At 43.9% G+C, this 24,438-nt stretch overlaps 1 protein-coding gene across 2 annotated transcripts in view; it reads right to left on the minus strand.

The window, feature by feature from the left end:
- Positions 1 to 24,438, minus strand: part of unc5db (unc-5 netrin receptor Db) — a 265,211-nt gene that overhangs the window by 124,469 nt on the left and 116,304 nt on the right. For both annotated transcript variants that reach the window (XM_032515156.1, XM_032515155.1), the window contains exons 4-5: positions 9,916 to 10,096; positions 8,993 to 9,160 (exon numbers count right to left, since the gene is read on the minus strand). In XM_032515156.1, coding sequence (XP_032371047.1) covers positions 8,993 to 9,160; positions 9,916 to 10,096 — 349 coding nt within the window. The remainder of the gene's footprint in view (positions 1 to 8,992; positions 9,161 to 9,915; positions 10,097 to 24,438) is intronic.

Here is a 24,438-nt window from a genome sequence, read left to right on the forward strand (position 1 = left end):
TTCAATCACCAATCGTCCGCTGAGCTTCTAGTACAGCAATTGTGGCTCTGCAAAGTAGTTTTGGGAAATAATCCAATAATCCGGGTCACCCGGGAGATACTGGGGGAGGTGCTGTGGGAGTATGGGGTGAGGGGGTCCCTTGTCAGGGCCATCCGATCTCTGCATGACCAAAGTGAGAGCTGTGTCCGGTTTCTTGGCAGTAAGTCTGACTTGTTTCAGGTGAGGGTTGGCCTCCGCCAGGGCTGCGCTTTATCACCAATCCTGTTTGTAATATTTATGGACAGGATATTGAGGCGTAGGGGTGGGGAGGGGTTGCAGTTTGGTGGGCCGGGAATCTCATCACTGCTTTTTGCGGATGATGTGGTCCTGATGGCATCATCGGCCTGTGACCTTCAGCACTCACTGGATCGGTTCGCAGCAAAGTGTGAAGCAGCTGGGATAAGGATCAGCACCTCTAAATCTGAGGCCACGGTTCTAAGCAGGAAACCGATGGAATGTCTTTGTCACGTATGGAATGAGTCCTTAACCCAAGTGAAGGAGTTTAAATACCTTGGGGTCTTGTTCGCGAGTCAGGGGACAATGGATGGATGGATGGATGGATGGCTGAAAGTGTATTGCAGTGTGGACTTTGTCCATAGCAATCCCTCCAACTGTATCAAAACGTGTCAGAGAGTAAATGCCGAAAACTTATTCTTGGGAATCTTTACAATCATTCCCTGAAACAAAACAAGCATAATTGCCATATTGCACAATCCAAATATTGTATTATTTTCAGTGTGTAGCTTGCTAGTTCGAAGTTTGTTGTTGTTTCCAAAAGTGGAGGGATTTTGAGTATGATAACCCCCAATTTCCCCCGGATGCATAACCGTTGCGGAGCGGCTACGCAGCGTGACGGCTCCGTGTTCTGCCGTCCGTCAATACCCACCAGGTCCAGATTTGTTGCGGAACGGCTGCGGGCCATGACTGACAGCTGAAGTCTCGAGGACCCATGAGATCTATCAAATTCATGTAGAATAGAAGCACAAAAACACTAACAGTTTGTTTACATCCAGAGGAATAGAGAGGAAACAACTAGTATGTGCTGTGTTTTCAAGGTGTAGGGCAGGGAAATATGATCTGCCGTGAGCATGTATATTTTATTTTGAAAATTAACCGGATGTTTTATTTTGTTTCTGTGCTCGACTTCCTGTCCCGCATCTGCCGTGTGCTTACTGTGGAGCTCTCTGGTGTCTGGCAAAAATAGAAGCTCTGCGTATCTGCTCCGAAGGGCTGCAGATAGCCAGAACTGGGACAGAGTCGGGACGCAGCCGTTCGGTAGTCCGTGATACTACACACACGGACTTTAATGGACACCTAATGACTCTGCCGCCGTTCTGGAGCGGATCCGCAGCCGTTACGCATCCTGTGGAAATTGGGGGTAACACACAAAGAACTGAAGGTGAGGGACATCCGGAGCATGGCTCAAGTGCTTGATGTTGAATGTCAGGCAATTATCCTGGAAATATATGGAGTAAGAACACTATCAAAAAGATGTATGCGTAACTTTATGTATTCATATTCGTATTTTTAAATTCATATTCGTATTTTTATACATTTGTGCGTAAATTACATAGGCATGCAAAATTAGGTTTTCATACATGTGTGTTTTTATGTGAGTGTGACTCTAAAAGCTATGACTGTAAACTTCATGAGTACAACTCTATTTCTACGACTACGAATTCTTGAGTGTGAACCCGAATTCAAGTTTACGGGTACGAGTAAAAAAACAGTTGAAATGACGTCACTGCAGTCCCAGGCCAGGGTAATCGAACCTCAATTACATTTAATGCGCATGCGTCACAGGTGAAAAATGGCTAAACCGACCGGAGGCTTCTAGCCAGGCTCAGCATCACAGGTAAAGTAAAAAACGTCTTTATTCAACATTTTTCATACGGTTTTATACTGTGATAGCACTTTATAATGATATACATTCCTGCAATTCATAGACGTTATTGCTTTAGCTTGCAACCGAACGATATTACTTGCTGTTAACTCTAGCTAGCTAATGCTATACGTAGCTTGCGCTATACGTTAGCTAGCGCTATACGTTAGCTAGTGCTATACGTTAGCTAGCGCTATACGTTAGCTAGTGCTATACGTTAGCTAGTGCTATACGTTAGCTAGCGCTATACGTTAGCTAGCGCTATACGTTAGCTAGCGCGGATTAAGTGCTCTGTGTGAAAGTTAGTGATGTTAGAACTCGACCTGTTTTGCTGATGAACTGCAAGATATGCAGTAACGTTACCGAATACACCTCCACTGCTTAGCAGTTGAACAGAGCAGTAATGAGAACGGTAACTTACGCCCAACATATTTAAGTTGTAATGTTTTTAAAAGATATTTAGCCTAACGTATCCTATAATGTTGAATTGGTACAGATAAGTCTGTACCATGAATTGCATCTAATATGTATTTTGGCATTTACAGGCACCACTGGCTACTCGGTTACTGCAGCGTTTGGAGTCAGGATCACTGACATATTAAGTCAACCTCACTTTAATTTGGACTACTCCCAGTAAGTTATAAATCAGGAAGCCTTTATTCTCACATCTGCATTACCATTTTAAACATCCCAGCTGAAATTGTGGAGTGTATTTAACCCTCCAAAGAATGATCCACGCTGCTCTTTCCCAAAGAGTCCTGTGTTTTTATTAGAAGAGTACGCGGGACGACTAAGATTTGTTTTTCAGAGGAGCTGCTGTCCCAGCTTATTGACATGCCCTTACCAGTGTTTTGTATCGCCAACCTGCTGGGGCTGGGTGTCTGGCGTATACGTAACCGGGTTGTCCACAAGACGTACATGAAAAACTGGAAAACGTTTTTCTAATTCCATCAACATCCAGGATGTCGTGACTGTAGAAACCCTGTACCCAGGCTAACCCACAAACTCAGGGACTTATGCATATGTCCTGTGTCAGACAGCATATTTAAATGTATTTTATGCTTATTTGTTTGTTTGTTCTTCACAGATTCCTATATGAAACTGTCTGTATAGATACAATATCTGGATCCAGCAACAAACAACTGCTCAAACACTGCCTTTCATTTTCCTGAAGGCAGTGGAAAACTATGGCTGGCCTTCCAGGTAAATAATGATATCTTTGTTACTGTTTCTATGCTATTTTGAACACTTCAGTTATGTTCAATGGTTTATTTGTTAAGATAATTATAAATGATCTTATGAGAATTATAAATTTCCATTCATTTAAGGGTCAGGGGGGTGACGAAGGTGGTAAAAATGTCGGCATTGCTATAAAAAACATGTTCAGTTTTTAAAGGCACTGAAAGAAGAAGCTTCATTGTGGCCGACGCGTACACAACCAAATAGTCTACAGTATATTCATAGTGATGTTTAAATCATGTTGGAATGTATTTTACAGTAGGACTATATGAATGATTACTTTTGGTTGAGTAAGTCCTGTTATTTCTTATCTAGGATTAAGCGGCTATGTCGAGATGTCTGGACCTGTGTCATCATCTGTACTATGACGTTCAGTCTAAAAGATGATGGCCTGTTGGATTTGTCAGATGCTGTACATCTGATTTGTGCCACATACATGTTCCTTCCACGTCTGGCAGAGGCCCTTCACACCTTCAGAGGGCTGGGACAACCATCCTTAAAATCTGAAGGTGGACTCTCCCCTAACCAACTCTGGGTTATGGGTCACATGCAGAAACCTTGTGACCCAGATGGAGATTTGCAGGTTTGTTGAAGGAACTCTCTCTCAAGGTGGTCTCTAAAGGCAAAGTTCAGCTACCAATTTTCAACCTGAAGGTGTGGATGTAGATTATATAAAAACAAGCTGAAATAAAAAAAATGGGTGTTAATAACTCTAGAAGAAAGTTTTTTGAATGATATAGAAGTAGTAAGAGTAGTGTGTGTGAGCTTAAGCACACAATTAGACCAACTCAACTGAGCATAATTTATGATAGATTTTTAGTCTTTATTTCTGCTCTAGGTATTTGTAGGTCAATGTGTACTTGGCTGTGTTTCAAATATTTCTAAATGTATCATACAAAATACGGTATACATGATTTTCAGAACATGGAGCTGTTTGGAACTGATGGGAGATGTTTGAAGGTGTGCCTGAAGAACCTTATGGAGTGAAGTCCCACAGATTGAGTGCCCATTGACTTCAGCTTTTATGGAAACTGTACAGTCCATGATCAATCCTTCGGCATCGTCAGAATCATTTGCAGAGACATTTACATAGCAATGGTTTAGTGCATTGAAAGTGTGACACAAAGAAATGTCTAAAGATTTAATGGTATGAAGTTCAACACTTGCCAACAAGACTGACCGTTACAAAAGGTTTGTTAATTTTAACATGGGAGTAACAGTGAGGTACAGTTGTGCTCATAAGTGTACATGCCAATGCTTAAGTTGACTAAAAAAAAGAATAAGACAAATCATGTTTTGGAAATTTATCTTAATGCCTTAATTAAAAAATGAGGAAAAATCCAACCTATAAGGACACAAATTTCCTTTGAATAATGTATTGTAAATGTTCCAACTTAAAATACAGGGGCATAAGTATACAACCCCCTATGTTAAAATACAGGGGGCATAAGTATACAACCCCCTATGTTAAAATTCAGGGGGCATAAGTATACAACCCCCTATGTTAAAATACAGGGGGCATAAGTATACAACCCCCTATGTTAAATTCCCATAGAGGAGAACGAGCGACAATGGAAACGACTGGACGTTGTTTTCAATGGGGGAGGGGCGGCGGCTTTTTAATTCCAAAGGCCAAGGGAGTTTTATAAGGATGCACAGTATCCTGATCCATGAAATAACTGGCCTTTAATAATAAAAATCTGCCTCTATGGGAATTAACATAGGGGGGTGTATACTTATGCCCTGTATTAAAGTAAAAACATTTACAATACATTATTCATTCAAAGACAATTGGTGTCCTTAAAAGGTTGGATTTTTTTCCTCATTTTAATTAAGGCATTAAGATAAATTTCCAAAACATGATTTTTTTTTTTTTTTTTAATCTCTTAGTCAACTAAAGCATGGGCATGTAAACTTATGAGCACCACTGCATATCATTAACAGCAAAGCAATGACTTGTAGCAATGAGTAAGGTTATTCACAGAAGTTTTTAAATAAAAATGTCAAAACAATACAATGCAGTTACTGGGTAGTTTTCCTTTGGAGTGAGTTGTTACACACCTGTCAAAGGTTTGCCCATGGCATAAGGCTAGTGTCATAATGTTTTAGAATTGATGTTTATTTCCATGCGGTGTTTGGCAGAACCAATCTCACTGAAGACAGGGTGGCTTGTTCTCCAGAATGAAGACTGCATCCACCTTTAGGAAGAAGGAAATACATTTCAGTCTGTATTCAACGGTTATTCGTGCAGAAAACAAATGCTTAATTAAAAGCAGCCAGAAACCCATGCAGAGCTACTAGGATGTGTTGTTACAGTCCCCTATGAAGAATCAGCACATCCCACATCCTTGAGGAGCCTGGTTGTTTAAGTGACTACAAACCCTCCCCATCCAACCACACCCGAGTACCCCAGCCGTACAGTTCTGCCTTGGCTGTTAGCTCTGTGTAGGTCGGCTTTTCCATTCATATGCTTCCCCCAACGGCAACCTCCCATGGTACAATATATACAGGCAAGAGACTTATATGAAGTTGACCACAAAATCAGGTGTTGCGTAAGAATGGTTGAGACAAGAATGTACCTTATCATCATCTAGTCAAATTGTTGTACAATACTCCTTTGCCATACTGAACAACAAATGTTAATATACCTTATCATGCTGTCTCTCTTATCTACTGACACAATTCCAGTGTAACCGCAGGTTATATAAAATGGTAAACTATTATTCTCATTTGTTATCATCCATCAACACAGAACAACCTAACAATATGTCTACATTCTCAATTACTGATTATGTTAGGATGAATGCAGTTTACTTTGTTTTATCCAACAGTTTTAATGCCAGCTTCATAAAATATTCAAAGCAAAATAATCTATTTAAAATCTGTATCCATAGTCCGCTGACCTCCTGCAGCTGGTCTCAATCAGAAATCAAAATCAGAAATAGTTTGACTGACTGGAGGCATTGCCATATATCTCATACAGTAGATGAATGTAGTGATGACCTTGAAAACTGTTTTTTTAAACATGTTGCATTACATATCAATGGATTAGTTAACTTTTTTTTAACCCTCAATCGTTCAGGTCCTCCATGAATAAAAGCAGGGACTGGCCACTGAGTCCTAAATTACGTGTTTAGCACATCATGCTCAGTAACATTACAATGACTTGTGGTGTAACTATATACCTGGCTCAGTTGTTAACACTAATGATCTGGTCGAAATGGTTAAACATATGATTTACATTGCAGCTGAGTTAACGAACTATAACGTTACTTTCAACACAGAGCACTTAATCCGCGCTAGCTAACGTATAGCGCTAGCTAACGTTACTAGCTAACGTATAGCGCTAGCTAACGTATAGCATTAGCTAGCTAGAGTTAACGGCAAGTAAATATCGTTCGGTTGCAAGCTAAAGCAATAACGTCTATGAGTTGCAGGAATGTATATCATTATAAAGTGCTATCACAGTAGTAAAACCGTATGAAAAATGTTGAATAAAGACGTTTTTTACTTTACCTGTGATGCTGAGCCTGGGCTAGAAGCCTCCGGTCGGTTAGCCATTTTTCACCTGTGACGCATGCGCATTAAATGTAATTGAGGTTCGATAACCCTGGCCTGGGACTGCAGTGACGTCATTTCAACTGTTTTTTTACTCGTACCCGTAAACTTGAATTCGTGTTCACACTCAAGAATTCGTAGTCGTAGAAATAGAGTTGTACCCATGAATGTTTACAGTCATAGCTTTTAGAGTCACACTCACATAAAAACACACATGTATGAAAACCTAATTTTGCATGCCTATGTAATTTACGCACAAATGTATAAAAATACGAATATGAATTTAAAAATACGAATATGAATACATAAAGTTACGCATACATCTTTTTGATAGTGTTCTTACTCCATAGAAATATAGTTGATCCGTTAATCCAGACTATCAGAACAGTAGGGATTTTGCATGGCCGGGCTTCGCCTGAAGACTGGATGTATCAGTTAACAATCCATGTAGTTTGAACCTAAATTAGGTTTTAAAATTAGGACTACGTTAATTTAACTTTAGCTATGAAGAATAAGTGCTAAGCAAAGACTAGTATTGCCATTATTTCTTATAAATTGACCTGTGATTAGCCCCGGGTTACTACTACTGAGCACCTGGAGTTTCCTCGCAGAGTCTGCCAGTCTATTAACACGAGGAGTAAAACCCTGCGGATCCAAGCTAGAATGCAGGTGAAGTGTTGACTACCATCTGAAAAGAGCTAAAGGACCACTATTTACTTGAGTAAACGTGCCCTAAAACTACTTTCATATGAAAAAAAAATTGCAGTACAAAAATATACTTTAAAATAAACATAGAACATTTTTTATCCACATAGGGAGGAAATGTTTATTATTTATGAGTATATAGTATAGTATATTGTATACTGTAGGTGATATGATTGACGTGATAGACACTATATGCTGCATGTTAGCATTTAGCGTAATGCTCTGTTATGCATACACCTTCACAGAGTTGCTAGCAATTCTTTGTATTGCCTCTGACCATTGTGATTAACCACACCAATAATACTATTTTTGACTTTCTAGCAGCCCTGTCTTTAAGAAAAGGGTTGTAGATATACAACTCTAGTTTGCAGAATTGTCTGTCAATTGATGGCTTGAATGTATCCAACATTCACATTACAAGATAAGCCTTACCTCTGTGATTACCCTTCCAGTCAGCACAAGAAAGTTTTTCTTTTTATTTCTGCCATGCAGCAGTTCTCTCTCACACATGTACAGTGGTACAGGAATGTTGTTAGATCAATAAGGTCCCTATGGATCGGTCCCTGCAATCCTTGTCTGTAATTCTAAAGAGGTAGGGATATTAGCTCATCAGTCACTGTGGATATCATCAATGGATAAATGTACAGTATGCAATGTTAATATGTGCCTTAAAAAGAGCTGGCAATAGATCTGTAAAGAAAAAGGAAAAGAACAACTGTGCTAAAAATATAATAAAGTACAGTATTGGTTTGAATATAAGATGTTTTTTTCTTCATGAAAATACGTCTGAGAAAGTTGGGTGAGTTAGCCTAAAGAAACCAGGTGTCTTCCAATATGGTCCAACTTTGTTTGTGGCATAATTTACAAGGGTTCTGGGATACAAAGGTTTTGCTAGTGCTTGACATGCAGGCTTTGCATGCCCAGCAAACCACCTATCACAATCAATGTTTATCAATTTATCGTACAACCAAAGCAGGCCCCCCTAGTTGTCGACCACAACTTGAAAATGAGCGAGGAACAGGTGGGGAGCCAAAAAAGGAAGCCCTCTTATGAAGCAATATGCATGCATTAATAAGATAATTGACTTTAGTTTGGATTGATAGTAGAGTATTATATGGCTACAATAGTATCATGTTTTTCCCCTCCAAAATCACTTCAGAACAGTAGTCACAGTGCATACTTCCTTTTGTGTTTGGTGCATTCAAACTAATTGTATAGCATTAAAGTTCAAGAAGGGATTGTTCACATAAGAAGAAAAAAGGTTCTATGCAGCTGAAGTCCCTACAAACCTTAGAGAGCTATTCAAGTCATCCGGTAAAAATATCTTTTCATATTCAATATATATCACCAAACATTATATTATTGCAATGTCAGTTTTTTTTTCAATATCATGCAGCCTTTGTATTTACATGTCTGGCAGCCTATCATGATCATTAACATGCAAGCTTAATCATTCTAAACCAAATATTGATAACATTTGGCACCTAGCGAAAGGTAACCTTGTATTTGACTCCATAAAGTTCTACGTTTTATTTATATGCAGAAACTCAGAGTTTAAATGAAACTGACTTGGGCAGAGTGCGTTGCAGGTGATCTTCTGTACAGACATGCCCTCGCAGAAAGACCCGCCATTGAGAGGCGCCGGGTTAGTACAGGTTCGAGAGCGCTTCTGGACACCCCGCCCACATGGCACATTACAGGGCGACCACTCTGTCCACAGGGACCAGCCCCCGTTCACTGGAAGGAGTTCAACAAAGTTAGAGAGTAATAAGAGGTATAGTGAGTGCAAAACAACACATTTTACTTTTCCAGAACTCAGGCATAGATAAATACTCTAACAAGAGCTGGGGTTAATAATTATTATGTAGTCTCCAAGGCTATGCAAAGCAACAATGCAAATGGCTGGAGCAGATTGAGCACAGCTCATTCATATACAGCTCCCTCTTTCCTAATTGCCTTTTCAATGTCCCTTGCTCCTGGATTAAGATAAAGACGTGAAACTGTTTGAGAGCAAAGAAAATAAAAAAGGAATTGCCATTTCTAAATGCGATGTTGACTCTTACTGGTCGACCACTTAACGCTCGGACTGAAGCAGTTTACTCTATAATCTCTCTGTCTTACGTGTGTGGAAACTAAATGTTTAACAGCACTATCTACGCTGGAGAACCCGCATTGCTGGAAGGCCTCCGTCCAATAAATACTTAATAAGCAACACTCCTTTTAAATGAGATAAAGACAAAGTGGCTTATTTCCTTTCATAAAGTACACATTGATTTTAAATGAGAGGCAGTAAATTGAGTCTTTGAATAATACATCCATCGAAATAAAGAAGAAACATCGCTCTTGAGTGGAGACATGGAGACACGGTCTTAATCACTTCTGTAGGATTGCATGAAACCAAAAAAATTGATCAAGAGCGCCATGTAAACAGCGTGTCAGTACACTCTGATGTGTTGTAACAGCAAATAACAGTGGCTGGGAGGACAGCGTACCAAAAACTATCACAGTGGCTGTGGCACTGCGTCTCTTAGCCACAATGTTGCTGGCCAGACAGGTGTAGTTGCCTGAGTCAGACAGTCGAGCCTTGTTGATGATGAGGTTGTAGTCTGCACGGGTGTCAATGTTGTCATCGGTCAGGGAGCTCAGCAGCTCTTCATTTTTTAGCCATTCCACCTGTACAAGAGAGGAAATAAAGGACAGAGATATAACAATGATAATGAAATATTCGATTTGTAATGCACTTCATATTACGCAAATCCCAATGCTACATAACAAAACAGGTAAGTGCTAAAAATAAAAACACATGGAGAGCAAGAAAATGAAAACTAAAATAAACAAAAACAATAAAAAACAGAGCAAGAGTTCAATCAAAAGCTCCCCTAAAAAAGTGGGTTTAAGGCGACGTTTAAAAGCATCCACAGTCTGTGGTCAGGGAGAGCATTCCTCAGACTGGGAGCAGCCAAGCAGAAAGCCCAATCTCCCATTGTACGGAGCTTTGTCCTGGGAGGTTTCAGGACATACGTTGAGGCAGATCAGAGGGTACGTGTTGAGGTCTGTGGGGTGAAGAGTTCCTTGAGGGGGGGGGGGGGGGGGGCTTCACCATGGATGCACTGGTGGGTAAGGAGGGAAATTATGATGCACTTTGCGGAAAAACCCCATCAAATATCAATTCTAAATCATTAATTAAATTAAAAACAAAACAAAGTTTGACAGGACAACACACAAATAATGACACAAGGTGTAAAGCCAATATAACGAGATTAACTAGAACACTTATTTGGAGGTAAACTCGTACAGCTGAAATGTTGGCAATAATAGTAAGTAGTAATTTTGCAATTCATTTATGCTTTCTCTTACAACTAAGTTTGGCTAACTTTCTGACTGCTGTCCTTTACTTCCCCGATGATGTCACTGGAGGCATGGAGTCTGAGTGGCAGTGGGTCAGGTAATGATATTGCAAAAGTTAAGCTAAGCCAGTGGTTTAAAGGTTATAAACATTCAGGAAGTCCCTTCACTTCCTCTACAAATCAGTGTAGTATCCCATTGCCAGATCTACATCCACAGCGCTGCGGAGGAGGGTTTGGCTAGTCCACAAAGCATTCCGGGATGGTAAAAAATGTTGCAAATACTTTGGTTTATTGGCATTTTCTTTAAATCAAAACATCATCACGGGCGCCTCTGCAAAATAGCCTCGGGAAGGAACTTGTTTTCATTGAACATTCAAAGTTGTTTAAGTTAAATTCTGATTGGACCAATAGTCTAGCTAGCTCTCCGGATTTACCTTGCAGAGATCTGCAAAAAGGTTTACCTTAGTCCTGACAAATCAATAGGAGTTTAAAATGTCTACACAAAGGACGCCCAATGCAACAGATATCGAGCCTAAATGAAAAATCTGGTGGAATTTCCGGTCAGCAATGGAACAATCCTGGAAGTGGAACTAGTCAGGTAGGATGGTCTAATTGTCATTTTCTCAGGCAGGAGGGACAGCGAATCTTCACCACGCTCACCTCATTGGATGATAAGAAAGTCACAGCCGCAGGACCCAAAAGCCAGGTGAGGCCGTTGCCCCTTATGTCTCAGTATTACATAAGCTGGCTAGACTTTGTAATTTTGGGGCTTTGGATGATGGACTCTAAAAGTAGAACGGGAGCCAGAGCGTTCAGTTATCAGGCTCCTCTACTGTGGAACCAGGTTCCAGTTTGGGTCCGGGAGGCAGACACCGTCTCCACATTTAAGAGTAGGCTTAAGACTTTCCTTTTTGATAAAGCTTATAGTTAGGGCATAGAATCAAATATTGTTAGGGAGTAGTAGTTAGTCACATAGTTTTCAGATTTATCTATCATATAATCAAGAATATAATAAAACTAAAGGGAGACTTGGCATACAGCCCGATCCGGTTGGGGAGAGTTCTAGCCCGACCGGGCTGGAGCTCTCTTTACCCTGTCTCTCTTGGTTTTGTTGTAATAATAGTTTTAGACAGCTGGGGACTTATTTTGATACACTGAGCTCCTCTCTCCTCTATCTTTCCATCTTTTCATTTATGTGCATCCATGTCCCAGAAATGCTTGTTACTAACCTAGCTCTGGGGAGTCATTCCCCGGAGTCCTTATGTTCTTTTTTCCCCAGCATGTTCCCTTGGATCAGAGAGGCTCCAAAATCAGGGTAGCAGCTGTCGCCTTGGTCCCGCTCCATGTTCTGTGATGCCATGTTCAACTGCTACACTGCAGTGCCCTGCTACGTCCTGCTACGTCCTGCTGTGCCTTGTAATGCACAGCGTCCTGCTATGCCATGAACTACTACAAAGAACTGCTACAAACTACTAATTTTTTCTATTTTTGTTATTGCCACTCTTCATTCTAACCCCAACCGGCCCGTCAGACACCGCCTACCAAGAGCCAGGGTCTGACCGAGGTTTCTGCCTAAAAGGAAGTTTTTCCTCGCCACTGTCGCACTGTTGCTTGCTCTGGAGGAAACTACTGGAACTGTTGGGTCCTTGTAAATTCTGAAGTGTGGTCTATCTGTATAGTGTCTTGAGATAACTCTTTATGAATTGATACTGTAAATAAAATTGAATTGAATTGAATTGAACTTACAGTTGACCAGTTAATAGAGAAAACGTTGTGTAATCAACTGAGTGAGAGACTTTTACTAGAGTAAGACTCCACAACACTAGCGGAAACTTTAATAACTGGTAAGCAGTTGAAAACAGCCCCAATGGAGGAGCGCAAGTTTGGCTACGCTGTGCACGAGCCTGTGACATCATCACCATCATCAGTTCAGCAAACAGAGACTGCAAAGGTAGCCGACAGGGTAAATGACAGTTTGGATGAACAGAGAGTGGACCAGAGGCCCAGGGAGAGTGGGCACAAGAGCTGTTGCAACCGTGGCTCCCCTAAACATGCAACCAGAGAACAATCATGCCCTGCCCAGGGAAAACGTTGTTGTAACTGCAACAAGAACCGTTTTGCACGCTGCTGTATTTCCTCTCCTGCTTGCCATGATACTGCTGCCGTCCCCATTAACACTGTGCACACCTCACAGCCTTTGTTCAAGCTCTGCACATGCTGTGTGGGCATAGCTTTCATTCCACTCCTCATAGACACAGGGGCTAAAGTGTCAATCCTGAACAAATGCACATATGACCGCTTCTACAGTCACGTGCCTCTGGAAACCCCTGGTAGGCTATGGCCATTTCACCATCTCCACTCTGGGTGTGACCCGCCTCCCCATCAGATATGATTGTGCACCTGCCACCAATACTGCATCATCCGGAAGAGAGCAAACATTATAGGCCTAGACTTGTTCCTTACCCTAAGTTTTACTATGAGTGATGCTAGGGTCTTGTATGTCCTGCAGGTTGCCACCTCTTGGCCTGACTGCTACTACCCACAACTGTGGATTCGTACACCAGCCTACTGTTGACCTGTCAGTCCGCCCTGTTATCCAGCCCCTACGGTGCATTCTCATGGCTCTCCATGACACGGAGGCCGAGCTGCATTGCCTGGTGGACGTGGACGTCATAGAGCACATTGCCGCGTCGCCTTGAGTGTCTAACCTGGTGATAGTCAAGAGAAAAGGGGGCAGACTGCAACTCTGTGTCAACCTCACAAAAAACAAAGCCATCATCCCTGATACCTACCTACCCCCTACCTATGGCTGAGGAGCTCACTAGCTATTTCCACTGTTTTCAGTAAAATGGGCTTACGTATAACAGCTACTTGTTGGTACCTCTGACATCGGCCAGCATGGACCTTACAGCGTTTATCACACACGTGGGGGTTTTCAGATTTAAATGCGTGGCATTTGGACTTTCATCAGCCCTGAGCTGTTTTCAGAAGATATTATAACTTATTTTGGCTGGTATCCAGTATCTACATGGATGACGTGGTGGTGCATGCGCTCTCCACCGCACTGAGCGACAATCACCTGGAGCAGGTCCTTCAGCATTTAGAACAGCATGGGATCACACTGAACATTGAAGTTTGGGGTTAAGGTCAAGTTCCTGGGCTTCAGGCTCTCAAAGAAGGGCATCACCATGATTATGTCCCATACTGAGGCCATCTGTCCCTGCCACACCCATAGTTGCCATCCCAGCTGTCTTCCTTCTTGTGGATTGCTGCCTACTACCTCAGATTCATGCCACACTACACTGACTCTGGCTGTTCAGGAAGGATGTTACGTGAGACTGGACTCCGGCCTGCCACAAAATCGTGCAGCTCATGAAACGGCAGCTCGCGTCCCCACCCATACTGACGCATTTCAACTTGACTGCACCTTCCACCTTCCAACGCCTCCTGGGTAGGAGCTAGGCGCTGTGCTCTCCCAGACTTAAGAGGGGGTGGAACGCCCTTTGGCTTTTGCCTCACGGGCACTTACTCCACCAGAGCAGAAGTACGGACCAACGGATAACAGATGAAGATGGATCATTTCAAATCAATCATTTATATTGTCAAATCACAACAGAAGTTATCTCAGGACACTTTTCATAGAGTAGTCTAGAACACACTCTATAATTGGTGCAACCGTGGCGAGGAAAAACTTCCTTTAAATAGGCATAGACCGCAGGCAGAACCAGGCTCTTGGTGGGCGGCCATCTGCCACTGCTGGTTGGGACACAGAGGCACAGATACAAAAATATGATTAATAATTATTATTAGCAGTTGGTATTATGAACACTGGCAATTATGAATAGAGTACTAAACCACTGTGTAGCTGACGCTGAAAAATATTTATCGTTTCCATGACAACACCAGAAGTTAATATACGCAATCTTACGATTGCTAGGTAGTTTTAGTTCTACATATTATTGTAAAACATTGTTCACTGAATTTCGGGTTCTTTATGAGTAAAGTGAGTTGTATTTTGCCCCTTTTGTATGTTGAGTACGAACAAGTTTTATTTTGGTAAGCTACAAGATCCAGGACCGGAAGTTGGCGGACGGAAGCGCGAACGGACAAGAGAAATATTGAGACTGTGAATAGCGAACTGTTAAGCTCCTGTTTTTTGTTAATTCTACTGCTGGTCTACCAGGCAAACACGTTTTCACGGTGTTCCATCATACTTCTATAAGGAATAAAAGGTAAAAAATGGACATCAGTATGAAGTGTGGATTCCTTTATGACCAGGGTAGCTACAGTGAAAACGTGGCCTAACTCCATCGTCCAGAGTGCAGTTCTACTTCATATCCTGCTGTGTACTTCAGGCTCCAGAGTGCAGTTCTACTTCATATCCTGCTGTGTACTTCAGGCTCCAGAGTGCATTTCTGCTTCATATCCTGCTGTGTACTTCAGGCTTCAGTATTCAGGTCAGACTGTGAAATACTAAAATTACACCTCTGGTAATTGATGGATAGTTCCACAACAAAGTTGTAAAGAAACAATGCTTGAAAATGTTAAAGGTTATCAGGACTGTAGATAAGCATTGATAAAGACACCAAAGTCTTGGTACAGTCAGAACGATATTTTGTCCTTTAAATAACACATTTCAGAGTGTCAAGGGGATTGACTATACGTTTAAATGTTATTGTAAATTAAGTTGAGCAAATTGCTTCATGCAAAACCATAGATAGCATTCATGTGTTAGTAAGTTAATTTGTCTTCTACCTAAGGTGTCAGTTGTTACTGAAAGGCAAAAAACAAAAGAAAGATGTCAAATCAGAGTGAATCTTCGTCTCAATATGATGACGCAGCTCAAAAGAATGATTCCCCTTCAGAAGAGCACACAGTCTTAAACTCTACTAATGCAATAGAGGGAGAGAAGTTAGAAGGAGGTGAAACGAGAAAATCCACCCGTGAGAAACACTTAACAGCTAAGATGCTGGACCTGAAAGAGCAAGAATTAGCTCAAAGAGAAAGAAAATTCAAGTCAGCATATGATAAATGGAAAACTCAAGTTAGGGATGCACGCACAAAATTAAAGCAAGAGTGCTCTGAAAGTGATTTGTGTAACATGATGGATGTGATTGAGAAACTCGAGTCTGAACTCAAAGAGTTATATGACAGAATAAGACTCCAGACAGCACCAGACCAAGAAATTCGGAGGAAAATGGATGCATGTGTAGGTGTAACTGCAGACCTATTGGGACTAATGAGAGTACGACTAACCAAGGAAGGTGAAGAGTTTGACACTGAGGCAGAAAAATCAAGGTTACGTTTGCTGCTTGACCGTGAATACGCTAAGTCCATATATGGTTCCACAGATTCCAGAGTCACCGCACAAAGCCACCACTCCAGCCATCTCTCAGAATCACCAAGTATGGCAGCTAAAAGAGCAGAAACAGCTGCACTGCTGGCTGCTAAGAAAGCGGAAATCAATAGGGAAGCGGCCATTGACGCACAGCGCCAACAATTGAAAGAGCTTGAAAATCGAAGAGACATTGAGGTCATTGAAGCAAAGCTTAGAGTGTATACTGAGGAAGAGTCAAAGGTAAAGACTGAGAAACATAGTCCTGCGTGCAGTCAAGTGGAAAATCAAAGTTCACTTTCTCATCCTTCAAGAGGTCAAAAGGAGCAAGTCTCAACAAATGAAGCATCTCTAGTGCAAACAGTACAGGAGGCGATGGCACTCTCTCGACTTCCAGTGCCAGAACCCACAGTGTTTTCTGGTGACCCCCTGAAATTCACAGAGTGGAGCACAAGCTTTAAAGCTCTCATTGAGAGAAGATGCACAAATCCAGCAGATAGGTTGTTTTACCTACAAAAGTACATTGGTGGAGAGGCAAAGTCTGCTCTAGAGGGCAGCGTCTACAGGAAGGATGAAGAAGCCTACCAACAAGCATGGGAGAAGCTGAAAGCCAGATATGGTCACTCGTTTGTGGTTCAACGTGCTTTCAGAGAGAAGCTTAACAGGTGGCCAAAAATTGGTGGAAAAGAGTATATGAAGCTAAGAGAGTTCAGTGACTTCCTACAAACCTGTAGCGACGCTATGCCTCATGTCAACGGTCTTCAGGTACTAAATGACTGTGAGGAGAACCAGAAGATACTAGTTAAACTTCCTGACTGGGTAACATCTAGCTGGAATCGTCATGTCACGCATCAGCTGGATCAAGCCAAAGACTATCCAAGCTTTAAAGAGTTTGCTTCGTTTATCGCACAGGAAGCTCGCATAGCATGCAATCCAGTGTCATCGCTGTATGCATTAAAGACTTCTGAAGAAAGATAATTTGGAGAAACCAAGCGTCCAAAAGTAAACACATTTGCCACTAATGTGGAAGCATCTGAAGAATCAAGCATCACAGTCAAGCCCAATGGTGTTGATGATGAGAGCAAGGAAGGTGCCAACAGATCAAAGAAATGGAGCACATCAGCTAATAACTCAAACCCAGGAAAGTGTATGTGTTGTGGGGATAACCACTCCATACATAAATGTCAAAGGCTAATGGAAAAGTCTGGACGAAAAGGGAAAAGTGGTCTTGGATAATAAGCTGTGTTTTGCATGCCTGAGAAAAGGACACAACTCCAAGGACTGCAGGAACAAAGCTATGTGTAGCATATGCAAAAAACACCATCCAACACCATTGCATGAAGATCGTCCTTCAGGAGAAAAATCTTCACCAAGCGTCTTGCAAGTTGAAGAGACCAATGTCTCTTCACTATCCTGTTGTGCGAATGGAGGTGATGGTGGGAGTACACCAATGATTGTTCCAGTATGGATCTCATCACTTAACACCACTGACACCGAAACCCTGGTGTATGCCCTATTAGACACTCAGAGCAATCACACATTTGTTGATCAGGAGTTGTGTGGAAAGATGCAAGCAGTAATGGAGCCAGTAAAACTAAAGCTATCTACTATGATGGGAAAAGACTCAATTGTAAGAAGTCAGAGAGTCAGTGGATTACGAGTCAGAGGGTACGCCTCAGACAGTTTCATAGACTTGCCCCCTGCCTATACAAGGGACTTCATTCCCCTTGAACGTTCGCACATTCCCACCTGCGACACAGCGAACAAGTGGAAACACCTTTCAGTCATAGCTCACGAAATGCCCCCACTAATGGATTGTGGGGTAGGTTTACTGATTGGCTATGACTGCTCCAGAGCACTGGCGCCACGACAAGTCATCACTGGAGGTGATTATGAGCCTTATGCCACTAGGACTGATCTAGGTTGGAGCATCGTAGGGGGTGAGCCACAGCTTGTGAGCTCTAAGGATGTGACTGGTCTGTGTCATCGCCTATCAGTCAGGGAGATTCCACTTGTGACACCAGCTGCTGTTATTAGAGTGCTTGAGTCTGACTTTGCAGACACAAGACCAGGAGAAAAGAGCATATCTCAAGAAGATATTCAGTTCCTGCAGGTCATAAAAGAAAGAATCCAGCAGAACGAGTGTGGTCACTTTGAAATGCCCCTTCCCTTCAAAGTACGTCCTCACCTACCAGACAATAAGAAGCTTGCCTTAGTACGGCTAAAGCACCTTAAAAGGAAACTGGACAGAGATCCTAAATTCAAGGATGACTATGTGAGATTTATGGAAGGAGTCTTCAAAGATGGTGACGCAGAAAGAGCAGACAAGCAATTAAAATCAGGAAACACATGGTACATTCCTCACCAAGGGGTTTACAATCCCAGAAAACCTGACAAAATCAGGGTGGTTTTTGATTGCTCCGCCAAGTATGAAGGCACTGCCTTGAATAACCATCTGCTAACAGGACCTGATCTCACAAATGGGCTGACTGGAGTGCTCTGTCGGTTCCGTAAGCATCCAATTGCAGTTATGTGTGATGTAGAAAAGATGTTCCACAGGTTTCACGTCAGCAAAGAAGACAGAGATTATCTGCGGTTCCTGTGGTGGGAAAATGGAGACACAAATGCAGAACCTATAGAATATTGTATGAAGGTTCACCTCTTTGAAGCATCATCATCCCCAGGCTGTGCCAATTATGGCATGAAGCATCTCACCAGCCAGAATGAGAGAGAGCACCCTTCCGCAGCTAACTTCATCAAAAAACATTCCTACGTAGACGATGGCTTAATAAGCCTGGAGACTGTTGATGAGGCAATCGAGCTTGTGAAAGAAGCCCAAGCCGTGTGCGCTAAAGGAAACTTGCACCTACACAAGTTCCTTTCCAACAATCGAGAAGTGCTGGAGTCCATCAGTGTCACTGAACGTGCTAATGAGGTGAAGAATGTGGATCTCAACTATGATGACCTACCATAACAGAGAGTCTTGGGAGTACGGTGGAATGTAGAGAAGGACGTCTTCTCCTTCAAGATCTCACTTGACGAGAAACCATCCACACGACGTGGAATACTCTCTATTGTGGCCTCTCTGTATGATCCGTTAGGATTCCTAGCCCCGTTCATGATATCTGGAAAGAGAGTTCTGCAAGAGATGTGTCAGAAGGGCATTGGTTGGGACGAACCACTACCCGAAGAGTTGAAGTCACGGTGGGAGAGTTGGTTAAATGATATAAGAAACCTTGAAAAGATTCAGATCCCCAGGTGCTTCGCACCTGAAAACTTCGGCAAGATTCTGAAAGTGGAGCTGCATCACTTTTCAGATGCTAGCAGTCAAGGCTATGGACAGTGCTTATACATCAGATTGGTGAGTGAAGATAATGTACACTGTGCCTTGGTCTTGGGTAAAGCGAGAGTGGCTCCTACAAAAATTGTCACAATCCCAAGATTAGAGCTCACCGCAGCAGTGATTTCAGCTGCTGTGAGCAGTATGCTGAAGGAAGAGCTGGAGCTTAGGGTTGACAGAGAATATTTTTGGACAGATTCCCAAGTAGTTCTGGGGTATATCAACAACGAAGCTCGAAGGTTTCATGTCTTTGTCGCGAATCGCGTTCAGAGAATAAGGGAAACCACAAACCCAGAACAGTGGTACTACGTTGACACAGTTGAGAACCCTGCTGATCATGCCTCGAGAGGCCTCAAGGTAGCAGAGCTGATCAACTCAAATTGGTTCGTGGTGCCTAAGTTCCTCTGGGAGAGAGAATTAGTTACAAACCAAGGACCTTCAGATCTGCTGGTGGGAGACCCTGAGGTTAAGACAATACAAGTGCTGACAACTGAGGCTGCAAAACAGGTTGAGTTTCAAGAGCGACTGTCACGTTTCTCCAAATGGACCACTGTGGTTAACGTCATTGCTCGGATTCAACGATTGGCTAAGAGGATTAATAAGTCAACCCCCTTAAATGTGGAGGAAAGAAAGCGGGCTACGCTCACTCTCATAAAGCTAGCACAGCAGCATGCCTTCAAAGAAGAGTTGCACATACTCAGCCAAGAACCAGGAAAGCTGCCCTGTAACCACCAACTGTATCAGCTGGACCCGTTCCTCCAAGATGGTGTAATGAGAGTGGGAGGACGACTGAGACGAGCATCTGCACCCCTTGATCTAAGACACCCTATTATTCTTCCAAGAGATGGGGTTGTCACACGGCTCGTCCTTGCATACTATCACAAGAAAACACATCACCAAGGCAGAGGACAAACCCTCAATGAACTGAGAGCAAATGGATATTGGATTATAGGCGGTAGTAAGGCAGTAGCACAGCACATAAGGCAGTGTGTTCCCTGTAGAAGAGCTCGTAGGCCTGCGGAAGAACAACGGATGGCAGATCTACCTCCAGACCGCGTCGATCCTTCACCACCGTTCACCTACTGTGGCATGGACTGTTTTGGTCCGTTCTACACTAAGCAAGGTCGCAAGGAACACAAACGGTATGGTCTCCTGTTCACGTGCCTATGCTCCAGAGCAGTCCACATAGAGATGTTGGAAGACATGACAACCGATGCATTCATCAATGGCTTACGGCGTTTCATAGCCATCCGTGGAGCAGTTCGACACATCAGATCAGATCAAGGATCTAACTTTGTGGGAGCAAGAAATGAATTGGAAAGAGCTCTAAACAAACTGAACAAAGAAAGAATAAATGCTTATCTGGCAGATAAGCAGTGTGACTTCCTCATGAACGTGCCAGGCTCAAGTCATGTCGGAGGCATATGGGAACGACAGATTAGGACAGTCAGGGGCGTGTTGTGCTCAGTTATGGCACACAGTGCTGGAAGATTGGATGATGGTTCTCTAAGAACATTCCTTTATGAAGCCATGTCCATTGTAAATAACCGCAAACTCACTGTTGATAGTATTGGTGATCCCACAAGCTTAGAGCCACTAACACCCAACCATCTGATCACCATGAAATCCTCTGTCCCTCTGCCTCCACCAGGTAAATTTGTAAAGGAAGACTTGTTTGCCAGAAAGCGGTGGAGACAAGTGCAATATCTGTCTGAGCAATTCTGGAACAGATGGAGAAAAGAATATCTTGCCAACATCACTCTTAGGCAAAAGTGGCATGCTTCAAGACGCAATGTGCAAGTTGGCGATATTGCAATTCTCCAGGAAGGAGAGATTCCTCGAAATGAATGGAAACTCGCCAGAGTTCTTGAAGTTCATAAGGATGAAGACGGACTAGTAAGGAAAGCTACGCTACAGATAGGAGAGCGAAAGTTAGGAAAAGGAGCAATCAACAAGCCATCCATTGTTGAACGACCCATTCAAAAGTTAGTGGTTCTTGTAGAAAGCAGCTGAACAATAATAATCCGTGTAAAAAAAACAAAAAGAAACAAAAAAAAAAAAACAACAACAAACATCTGCCTCTCAACTCAGTCAGTTGCTTGTGTTTTCCCTTCTTAGTGTAGGAAATCAAAGCTTAACTTATTATAACATGCACCTGTGTGTTTAGATATTTACATGCCACTTTGTTTGGAGAGTTGTACATTGCAGATTAACCATATTGCTCAGGTTTACAAATGTTCTTTGAGTGATATTTAACAAACTGATTTGAAATTACCATTGATTTGTTAGAAGAGTGTGTAATGTATTAAACTTCATCTTTTTGGTTATTAATTTAATCAAAGGTAATTTGGTGGGAGTGTAGCTGACGCTGAAAAATGTTTATCGTTTCCATTCTTCTCCGGGAACCATCACCTTATCGTGGTGGAGAGGTTTGTGTGTCCCTATGAACCTGAGGGCTGTGTTGTCTGGAGCTTTGTGCTCCTGGTAGGGTCTCCCATGGCAAAGAGGTCTCAGGGGAGGGGCCAGACAAAGAATGGTTCAAAAACTCTTATGGAAATCAAGGAAGGGATAGAGGGACCTGCCGGTGGAAGCCCGGGGCCCCCGTCTGGAGCCAGGCCCAGACGGTAGGCTCGTGAGCGAGCGCCTGGTGGCCGGGTTTGCCACGGAGCCCGGTCGGGCACAGCCCGAAGAAGCAACGTGGCACTTCTCCCTCCAGCCCATGGGCCCACCACCTGTGGGAGGATCCAAAGGGGTCGGGTGCGCTGCCACATGGGTGGCGGCGAAGGTCAGGGGCTTCGACGGACCAGACCCGGGCAGCAGAGGCTGGCTCTGGGGACGTGGAATGTCACCTCTCTGTGGGGGAAGGAGCCGGAACTTGTGCGGGAGGTGGAGCGCTATCAGTTAGATCTGGTGGGGCTTACCTCTACGCACAGTCTCGGTTCTGGAACCGTACTCCTGGATAGGGGTTGGACTCTCTCTCCTATCTGGAGTTTGCCCAGGGTGTGAGGCGCCGGGCGGGTGTGGGGATACTCACAAGCCCCCGGCTGAGCGCCGCTGCGTTGGAGTTTACCCCGGTGGACGAGAGGGTCGCCTCCTACGCTGCGGGTGTTGGGGGGAAAACTTGACTGTTGTTTGTGCGTATGCACCAAACAAGAGTTCGGAGTTTCGGCCTTCTTGGAGACCTTGAATGGAGTCCTGTATGGGGCTCCAGTAGGGGACTCCATTGTTCTCCTGGGGGACTTCAACGCACACGTGGGCAATGATGAGAACTTGGAGAGCGTGATTGGGAGGAACGGCCTCCCTGATCTAAACCAGAGCGGTTGTCTGTTGTTGGACTTCTGTGTAGTCATGGATTGTCCATCACAAACACCATGTTCGAACATAGGGATGTTCATAAGTGTACGTGGTACCAGAGCACCCTAGGCCAAAGGTCAATGATCGATTTTATAATAGTTTCATCTGATCTGAGGCCGTATGTTTTGGACACTCGGGTGAAGAGAGGGGCAGAGCTGTCAACTGATCACCCATCTGGTGGTGAGTTGGGTCAGGGGGTGGGGGAAGACTCTGGACAGACCTGGTAAGCCCAAACGTGTAGTGCGGGTAAACTGGGAACGTCTGGAAGAGGCCCCTGTCCGACGGGCTTTCAACTCGCACCTCCGGCGGAGCTTTTCGTGCATCCCTGTGGAGGCTGGGGGCATTGAACCTGAGTGGACAATGTTCAAAGTTTCCATTGCTAAAGCTGCGGCAGCGAGCTGTGGTCTTAGGGTCTTAGGTGCTCAAGGGGCGGTAACCCACGAACACCCTGGTGGACACCGGTGGTCAGGGAAGCCGTCCGACTGAAGAAGGAGTCTTTCCGGGATATGTTATCCCGGAGGACTCCGGAGGCAGTTGCAGGGTACCGACGGGCCCGAAGGGCTGCAGCCTCTGCCGTGACAGAGGCAAAGCAGCGGGTGTGGGAGAAGTTCGGAGAAGACATGGAGAAGGACCTTTCGGTCGGCACCAAGGTGCTTCTGGAAAACCGTTCGCCACCTCTCAGGAGGGGGAAGCGAGGGATCATCCAAGCTGTATACAGTAAGGATGGGACTTTGTTGACCTCAAATGGGGAGGTAATAGAGCGGGGAAGGAGCACTTTGAGGAACTCCTAAATCCAGCTGACACGCCCTCTGTGTGGAGGCAGAGCTGGAGGATGATGGGGATTGTCGTCAATTTCCCTGGCGGAAGTCGCTGTGGTAGTCAAACAACTCCACAGCGGCAAAGCCCCAGGGATTGATGAGATCCGTCCAGAAATGCTGAAAGCTCTGGGTGTGGAGGGGCTGTCTTGGTTGACACGCCTCTTCAACATTGCGTGGAAGTCTGGGACGGTGCCTAAGGAGTGGCAGACCGGGGTGGTGGTTCCCCTCTTCAAAAAGGGGGACCGAGGGTGTGTGCCAACTACAGGGGTATCACACTTCTCAGCCTCCCTGGTAAAGTCTACTCCAAGGTGCTGGAAAGGAGGGTTTGGCCGATAGTCGAACCTCGGATTGAAGAGGAACAATGCGGATTCCGTCCTGGCCGTGGAACAACGGATCAGATTTACTCTCGCAAGGATCCTGGAGGGGGCCTGGGAGTATGCCCAACCAGTCTACATGTGTTTTGTGGATCTGGAAAAGGCTATGAAACGGGTCCCCGGGAGAAATTGTGGGAGGTGCTGGGGAATATGGGGTGAGGGGGTCCTTCTTAGGGCCATCCAATCTCTGTATGACCAAAGCGAGAGCTGTGTCCGGGTTCTCGGCAGTAAGTCGGACTCGTTCCAGGTGAGGGTTGGCCTCCGCCAGGCTGCGCTTTGTCACCAATCCTGTTTGTAATATATATGGACAGGATATCGAGGCGTAGTCGGGGCGGGGAGGGGTTGCAGTTCGGTGGGCTCGGGATCCCATCGCTGCTTTTTGCAGATGATGTGGTCCTGATGGCATCATCGGCCTGTGACCTTCAGCACTCACTGGATCGGTTCGCA

This window comes from Etheostoma spectabile, chromosome 5, assembly GCF_008692095.1.
Source record: "Etheostoma spectabile isolate EspeVRDwgs_2016 chromosome 5, UIUC_Espe_1.0, whole genome shotgun sequence".
Classification (NCBI taxonomy): domain Eukaryota; kingdom Metazoa; phylum Chordata; class Actinopteri; order Perciformes; family Percidae; genus Etheostoma; species Etheostoma spectabile.